Source organism: Phoenix dactylifera, chromosome 14, assembly GCF_009389715.1.
Source record: "Phoenix dactylifera cultivar Barhee BC4 chromosome 14, palm_55x_up_171113_PBpolish2nd_filt_p, whole genome shotgun sequence".
Taxonomy (NCBI): domain Eukaryota; kingdom Viridiplantae; phylum Streptophyta; class Magnoliopsida; order Arecales; family Arecaceae; genus Phoenix; species Phoenix dactylifera.
Genome location: NC_052405.1, coordinates 4,028,184 through 4,037,157, shown reverse-complemented (window position 1 = coordinate 4,037,157; position 8,974 = coordinate 4,028,184). Strand labels below are relative to the sequence as shown.

The 8,974-nt window shown below is 38.6% G+C and overlaps 1 protein-coding gene across 2 annotated transcripts; it reads right to left on the bottom strand.

The window, feature by feature from the left end:
* Positions 1-5,629: 5,629 nt before the first annotated feature.
* LOC103718331 (F-box protein At1g67340-like) lies at positions 5,630-7,353 on the bottom strand. 2 transcript variants are annotated; one of them, XM_008807108.3, is made up of 3 exons: positions 6,970-7,353; positions 6,719-6,881; positions 5,630-6,629 (listed from the first exon to the last, which is right to left on the bottom strand). In XM_008807108.3, the coding sequence occupies exons 1-3, from the start codon at positions 7,257-7,259 to the stop codon at positions 5,907-5,909; spliced, it is 1,176 nt and encodes a 391-aa protein (XP_008805330.1). In that variant the 5' UTR covers positions 7,260-7,353; the 3' UTR covers positions 5,630-5,906. The 2 variants fall into 2 exon arrangements, with proteins under 2 accessions (XP_008805330.1, XP_038989296.1); XM_039133368.1 differs by having other exon boundaries at positions 6,966-7,335.
* Between the last annotated feature and the right edge of the window lie 1,621 nt (positions 7,354-8,974).

The window sequence follows — 8,974 nt, the reverse complement described above, 5'->3', positions numbered from 1 at the left end:
AAGGGCTACCAACAACATTTCATGATATATATATATGGATTTTTTTGCATGGATACCCTTCTAAATATCAAATTTTACATGAATATAATCAAAATTGATATTTGCATGTATACTCTCGTAAAACTCTATTATTGTACAAATGACCGTAATATGACGATTGTTCTAATTGTGTTAAGAAAAATCATATTTATATTAATTAAAAATAAATAAAATTTTAAAATTATGTTATTGTCCTTGTCTTCTTCTTCTGCAATCGGGATCACAATCTATTTGCATGCCTATACATTAAGGGTATTTTAGTCATTTTAATTTGAAACCGTTAATTTTTTAACGTCGTTAGATAGCATGGGTATATATGCAAAAACAAAAATAAAAAAAAAAAGTAGAATGACAAAACAAGTGTTTTACGAGGGTATACATGCAAATATCAATTTTAGAAGGGTATTCATACAAATCTGATATTTAGAAGGATATTCATACAAAAAATTATATATATATATATATATATATATATATATATATATATATATATATATATATATATATATATATATATGCATGCATGGGTATGTATGTATGTACGTATGGCGCCCCACCCGAAGCCCGAGTGATGCGGCAGTTTGGACTGTCGGCTTTTCTGCCCATGGAACGGTCCATCCGGCCGGTGCCGGCTGTTTTAGCGACACTCCCCCCACGTGACACGTACCCATCCGCCGGCCACGATTGGCTCCGTGTTGCTGATCTGGAGAACAGCAGCGGTCCCTTGTCCTCCTACCTATCCCTGTCCCTTATCCCCAAGAATAAAAGGAATTAACCAGGTGGTGACACGTCGACTCCCTTACTCAAAAAAAAGCCGCATCGCTTTGTCCTGTTATCCACGTGGCATAACGCCTATGACATTCATGATAGGACTCAAAACAAGTATCTTTTATCACCTAGAAATCTTAGTAGCAGCAGTGGTAGGAGTATAGGTAGCGTATAAGCTTGGGATTGATAGATAAGGACCTGTCATTGAGAGAGCTAGGGAATTGTAGGAGAGGATAGGGAGGTCTTAATCAAGGTGAGAGAATGAACAAGGCAAAATCCAAGAAAAGATCCATGGAAATTGATAGAATGGAGAATAAAGGATTGCATGACTACTGGTCTACGTAGATGGTGGAGGATATAGCCAATGATGGAAAGGTGCCTTGCATCCAAGGAAGGAAGCCACAGCCTTGGTAAGGGACATCAAGTTCTTTAGGTCAACCTCAGAATAAAATGTCAATTTGCCCAGCATTGTGGAATAAGCTAGAGATGACTATGATAGCAGAAAACTTATGGATCAAATTTGATCAAATGCAGTACTTTTGGGTGACACTATCATGTTTAGTTTGGAACATTTTGGACGCAAATTGTAAGATCAAAATTTATTTATGAATGAGATAAATCTTGGTGCAATTTATTTCTACATGGATACTGTACTGAGCCGGTCATGGATCTAGTCATATGGAAAAAATAAAATTTAGCCTTGTATGTTCGATCCTATTTATGTGATGTTTAATTAAAACCATTCTATTTATTCATCTAATGTTACGGTCGAGTTAAAGCAATACCCTACGGGACTTGTCCACACCCATGATTAAAGGTAAGGGAAATGATCCGATAGCTTATTACACTTGGATGTCACCTTATGGAGTTTCAAAAGGAGAGATTTTAGTAGCTTTTCATTCAAACTAACATGGAGCAATTTAAATAATATAACTTTTCTTTTAGAAAAAATGATTCAACTTACTATAATAACCTAGGACTTCACCAAAAAATACTAACCGAGAGGTATTTTTTGGGTTCATTAATCCTATATAAGTACCCAAAATCTTCCTGAAGAATAACCAATATGATTATAATTATCTATGACTGTTTTTGTCTCTAGCATGACCACTTGATGAAACGTGAAGGAAATGGCCGATACTACTGGAGGGATTCCTCTTTGGCTGATAGGTACTGTAAGAATCAATTTATAAAGACATACATAGAAATTTTCGCCTAGTCCTATAGCGACATGCCGTGGTTGGACCCGACACCGGTTGAGCATCGTTTGATCACCTTTTTTTTTTTAATAGGTAAGACATTTGTTTCCAGGACGACACCGACCCTGAAGCTCAATTGGTGCTCGGACCGGGCTTTAGTTTTTGGTTGTCATCCTGGAACCAATGGTTAGAAGGGCCAACTATGTATCAAAATTGTCAAAGTTGGTGATATGGATTGATTCGTAGATTTAGATTTAGAAGTAAGGTTCCATTGAATCAAAGTATCATGCATAGACTTGGGTATGATTGACACTTCAACCTAACTAAACATACACCCACACGGATCCTCGTATACTTCCCCGTTTAAGCCTCGATGTTCTCGTCAGGCTAAAGATCCAAATCTATTACAATCTAATCATAAGTACAACGATAGGCCCTTGGTCAGCTTCAATGATCTAAGATCCCTTTGTCTACATAGGCCATGGGTCGGGTCCGCCCTAATACTATTTTGTAATAACCTAAGATCTTATCCAAAAAGACTAGCTGGAAGATACTTTTTAGGCTTTTTGGTCCCGTATAAATATTTAAGATTTTTCCAACGAATAATCGATGTAGAGTAAATACATGCCCGCACAGATCCTCACACTTACGGTCCTTACACTTAGGGTCCTTAATAAACAACCCATCCACTATGTGAGGAGCAAAAAAAACTGGGTTTACGTTGGGACTGAGGGGAGTTTTGGGATATTTATGTAGTTAAATTTAGAGATGATTGCCTATTGCTCACTCAATCAGTACAATCTTATCAAATTTCTAAGTAAATTTTCTTTTCGAAAATGTGCATTTGAGCAAATTTGATTGATTAACTTATGTAGGGAACACAATTGCTACATATATAACATTTGATAGTCCTCGCATTATGCTTGAAATCACATCCACCAAAAAGAAACAACCAACAGTCAATGGCCCTTTCATGTAAGAGCCCTATATTTAACATCGCCTCTCACTCCTAATGAGCTTTGTGAGAAGAGATATTGTGGGATTTGACAATTTAGATACTTTGCTACGTAAATACCTGCTTGCTCGCAATTGGTTGTCCCTTCTTTCATATATTGAAACAAATTTGCTTGTAGTTTTTAAATTTGAACATTTTTCTTGAGGAAAGTGTTTCTGAATGATGAAATAGCATGAAAGCATTAAACTGGACAGCTGACTGTATGATAAACTAAACTCATTAGCTTGGCTAATTAACCTTCCCCTAGACTTTTTTTCTTTTTTTGAGAAAAAAGGAGTAATGCAATGTCACATTTCCTCTTAGATTTTACTTCAGTATGATTCACATGAGTCCTATACCTTTTTTGGTTTGTTGGAACAGTCTAAATCTATACCGATGATTCCACCCTTCTTCAATTTGAAAGATGTTCTACATATCATTAAATTTTGTTAAGTATTTCCTTGAGTGTTGCACATGGATGAGCAATTCTTGTATCATTTCTGTGTATTTTATTGTTTAGAAAAGTTCTTAATTGTTGATGATGTTTAGATATCTTTCTTAGGTTCCATTTTATTTTATGTTTTAGTCATTAAATCATTACAACTTCAAAAGGAACTTACTTCTTGCTAAGATCCAACACCTTGATTTGTATCATTTGAACTGAGTATGTTACTAATTGATAACATAAGTCAAGCAATACAGATGTAATGGGATACTGAAGGATCCTACTAAACCTATAGTTCATCAAATGTGGTTTGAGTCTACCATGAGATTTTTTTTGTTTTGTTTTTTAAGAATTAGATCAGATATAGCTGGCCAGATACAACTATGGCAAACTCGAACTACCTGCCGAAATTGAAGAACAAGGCCTGTGATTCGAATCAAACCTAACCGATCGTCGTAGCTTCATAACTAGCACTAAATCTAAGCAAGCCCTGCTCAAGTTGGGTCCATATCTACAAATACAGGTAAACTAGCTAATCAAACCTTGTATCCATTTAAATGCATGGTTTCATTCATTCATCTGGTCTTCCTTTCAATTCTTCTTTCATAGACTACCATCTGCCCACCTGCTTAAGACAAATACAGATGGTAGACTTAAACCAATTAAAATGCTTTGTTTCTCTTTATTTGTCATTTACACCAAATCCAAGTAGGTCATGTTCCATTAAATCCATGCCTCCATATTTTGGTAGCCTATCCAATCCAACCAAGGTTGTTCATGCTTTAAATTTTTCTTACATAGACTGCTATCTTGGCACCTACCATCTGCATGCATCTGCCACACCTATGAATCAAAAACAGGGATAAAGGAGACATAAAAATTTCATTACACCAAAATGATCGAAAGGTAATGATGGCAAGAAGCATGCTAATAGTTAGCAATGTGTTCATGAAAGAATATTTGCCCTTCTCCATTTAAAATCTCTCAACTATGGCTACATGACAACCAAAAAGTATTATGGTGACCACTTCCTAATCCAATTGGAGCAATCAAGGTACTGATGCTGCTGGAAATTCTTTTATGGAAGGCTGCAAGGGACAGCAATTCTATCTCATCCACCTACCAATAAATCATCAGAACATGCAAAACCACCATCCATTATAACATTTGAGCTGGTGGGAGTCAGGTATCCTCACCTTGTAAGGGCAAGCACTAAAGAGGGACTTGCAGGATAGATAGGAATAACTACATAAACCCACCCCTCCCTTAAAAATAAAGTCTAAAATTAGCATTGATTCTTGTTTAATTATGATGCTATCTTTTTTTTTTGGCAGTAGTTACTATTCCTAACTTTTAAGGTCTAATTCAAAAATGGGATAAACAGTTCATGGATAAGTTGTTCTCATCCTTGATGAGTGCAACTAACTTTGGATTAAGGTGGGATAAAGCATCTTTTTTTTGGTTTAGATAAATCATTTTCATTCAAATCTCATACTAAAAGACCCCTTTATTTGTAGTTATTTTCTTTACATAACAAATTTAGAGATAAGTTGCTATTATCCTTGATATGTACATGTGCATTTTAGTACAAAATTTGCATTTGAAGTTAGCATTTCTATCATCATATGTTCATTATAAAATGTGGGTTTAGTGGAATTTAGAAGCTCTAGGAAACCCATTTATTTCACCCAATCATTTGGTCTGCTTGGCATTTATGCCAGCAATAAGACAGGATAAATATTTTATACTAAGATAAGAAAGACTTTTTTTTTTTTTTTTTTGCTAAAACGGTTGCCTATCCTATCCTAGTAGTGTAGATACAGCCAACTGAATCAAAAACAAGAATCTGGCACAAAGGAAGAACCTCCTAATGAGTCAGAGGACCTAGATAAATATCTAGATGAGTCTACCCTTCGAAATAGATTATTCAGCAGTTATTCCTGGAATAGATCTAGATAAATATTCCATTCCACAATTTCGCCATTTGGATAGTAGGTACATTGGGGATAACCCATTTTTTAGTAAATAATAATAATAATAATAACTTTTTGTTAGTATTAAGTAATGAGGAGAGAGGACTTTATTCAAGCCAGAGTTATAAGCTTAACCCCAACGCAAAGGCGTTTTAACCTGGTCCACCTCATGTGAGTAAATCAAAAAGTTGCTGAAAAGATGACGATAATATGAATAAAAGTCGTACAAATATTATTAAAAAAATAGAAATAAAAAGTAATAGAAACAAAGAAGAAAGCCGGTCACGAGTCACAAAATATTTCACCAAGACCCAAAAAAAAAAAACTCGAATAAAATAAAAGAACGTCTCTTGAGATTTCGAACAAAAAGATAACATTTTCTCACAACTGTACAGAAAAGATCAAAAAAAAAGATAAAATAAATTTAAAAAACAAATAAAAAACAGGCGGCGCCTCAAACCTTGTACTGCTATGCTTCTCCATGTACTCTAATAATTCATCAGGCCGACGGCGCCGTTCACAAGTGGTGCTCCGGCGACAACGGCGCCACCGGCGGCGTCGAGCCACCCGTCCATGGGTGAGCACTCTGCCTTGTGGGCAAGCTTCCAGTGGAGAGCCTGACACGCCCGGGAGCAGTAGTTTACAGCGCCGCAGACCGAGCACCGACGGAACTCGTGCCGCCGAGTCTCCGACCGGCCGCAACCGCCGTGGGAGCACATCCTCAACCCGTCTCCAGCGGCGCCGCCCCTCATAGCGAACCACTCCACCATGAACCGGTTCGCCGGGTGGGCCTCCGGCGCCGGCACGTTGCAGCCGAAGTCGCTGAGCAGAGAGCAACCGCTGGCCCCCTCCGAGACGCCGTGGTGGCGGTGAGCCTCCCACGCCGCCTCGGCGGTGGAGGAGAGGACGGCAGCGAGCTCCCGCGCATTGGCCTGGACTAGGTAGCGCCGCCCCTCGGCCACGTTCTGGCGCACGCCGTAGCCGTCCTGCAGGCAGTGGCCGAGCTCGCGAAGGGCGTCGACGTGGCCGAGCTTCGCCGCGCGGACGCACAGGGCCACACCGGCCCGGAGGTCCTTGTCGTTCTTCGATCCCCCGCTGCCGTTGAACTGGATCACCGCCAGCGCGTAGAGCGCCGCCGCGTGCGACCCAATCGCCGCCCGCGCCATCAGCGACGCCCCGCTCGCTCTGCTCTCCAAACAATAGAAGCGGATCTTCGAAACCAAAAAAAAAAATCAAATTTTTAGCCTCCAATCCTCCAAAAAATCGCTCCTTTTGTTCAAAAATCTCACAAGGAGATTACCATGCCGAGGATGTAGCAAGCTTCGAGATTTCCAGCATCGGCGCACTGCTTCAGGAATTTGTTAGCGGACTCCGACCAGTTCTTTGCCCTAATGGCAAGGGCCCTTGCCGAGGCCTTCGAGAGAACCAGGGGACTCATCCCCAACTTATTCATCCTCTTGCAACTATAGACCCAACCAAAAAACAAAAATCAGATTTTTACCATAACGATCACCAAAAAAATCAAATTTTTATTGGGTTTGGAGTACCTACGTGATGAGGATGCTGATAAGATCGGAAGGCGACGAGGCGGAGGATCCGATTTTGCAGAGGATGGAGACGATGATTTCATCGGGGAGGACGTCGAAAAGGTCCTCCGCGGTCACTCCTCCTGCCCCATCCCCCTCCGCCGCCGGTGACGCCGAGCGCGGCCTCTTCCGGCGGCCGTACTCCTCTCGTCCCCTGTTCCTCTTCCCTCCGACACTACCAGCCCTCTCCTCCGCCTCCTTCGGCCGGAATTCCGTGCAAGGAAACCGGTAGGAAAGGCCGCGTCTCGTTCGCATAGCTGCGATTCCTCTCCGCAGGCGAGAGCCTCTCTCTTTATATCTCCTCTCTCCCTCTCGGAAGATCTCAGGGCACGCCTCAGGGGAGCAGAGACAAGGCTCCGGGTTCCATTTAAAGTCCTCCGAGATTACAGTGACTATCTTGCCCTCCTAGGGTCGTGGTATTTACGATATAAGAACTGTCAAACACCTTTGACCGGCACCTGGTTTGCCTCCCACCTTGAGCACGCCTTTCAGCTATAGGCTTAAACCTCCCCTATCTTGATACTCATACCCTAGGTTTTATGTCTCCACTTCATGTCATCTTGCCCATGGTAACAACTTTCCAAGGATGGGGAAGAGAAGGTTTTTGTATAAAACAAAAATATATTAATTTTTTTAGACTTTATAACCAAAAAAAAATTAATTCCACTAAAGCGACACAGGTCAAGTCGGTGCGATCGACTTGTCTAGAGAATTAAACAATAATGATTTTTTCTCTAACTATCTATATTGTGTGGTCCTAGATAAATTAATGAGAGCGATCAATAGAGTTAGTAACTATATTAAGATTGTATTACTGTACATGTTTATAGATAAATAAATGACAATGGTCGGTAGATTTGACGATTGTCTAACTTGTTGGATTTATAAAAATAGATAAATAAAAGTAACTAATAGAATTGACAATTGGGCCAAATTTGTGTTGTTATACATGTCCATCAGTGTACCCGTTAGGTATCCATATTATTTGTTCATATATAAATAAATGGTGTTGTTCAATAAAGTTGATAGTTGCGCAAATCACGTGTTCTTATATTCTCGACAAATAAATCAATGAGAATTATTGGTAGAGCTGATAGCTATATAACTTTTCTACTTTTTTTTTCTTTCTGGTTGCTATCTATATATCTTTTTATAATTAAATAAACGATAGTGATTGATAGAACTAATACAGCTTGCATTCTTATCTATATATGTTTCCAGATGTACAATACTGGTACATGATAAAAAAAAATTAAATTAAAATTATGAAAGCTTGTTCGCTATAACTATATGCATTATGTAACCCAACTCTAATAATAATTGAAGAAGAATAAATTAGACAACTATGATCTACATATATTGTATATTCATCTGAAATATTGATTTGACTTGAAATAAAATTTTTAAGTTAAAATCATATAGCATACCTACCATAACTATGTTTATCAATATATATATATATAACCATTCAAGAGATTTTGTATGTTCGCATATTCATATCATTGTAGCTACATATTTTTAACAATAATTTATACAATTATCTATTAATAACATCTCAATTTTATTCATTTTTTAAAAGATTGAAAGTTTTAATGGAAACTCTGAAGGTAAGTGCTTCCTTTAGGCGGTAAAAATATGACAGAGGTGGGTCTGAATATCAAAAAATTTAAATTGGTTGAGACAAATAGCTAAAGTTAAATTCAGAGGAGATGTTTGGTTTCGGAACAAAAGCAGTTAAAATTTCTAGTTTTGGCCAACTAACTACGGTTAGTTTTTTAACCGTTGATAGACCCAGAACGAAACAAAACTACATTAACAAACTCAGGTAGGGCCAGTCAAACTTTTTAACTCAGTCAGTCATCCCCGTTCCGTTTCATTTTACCGCAAATCCTGACCCCAAGCTTCATCAAATGAACGGCTGAGATCATCGTAACTCTTTGACAACTATAGCGGGACCCAGGTGTTTCTTC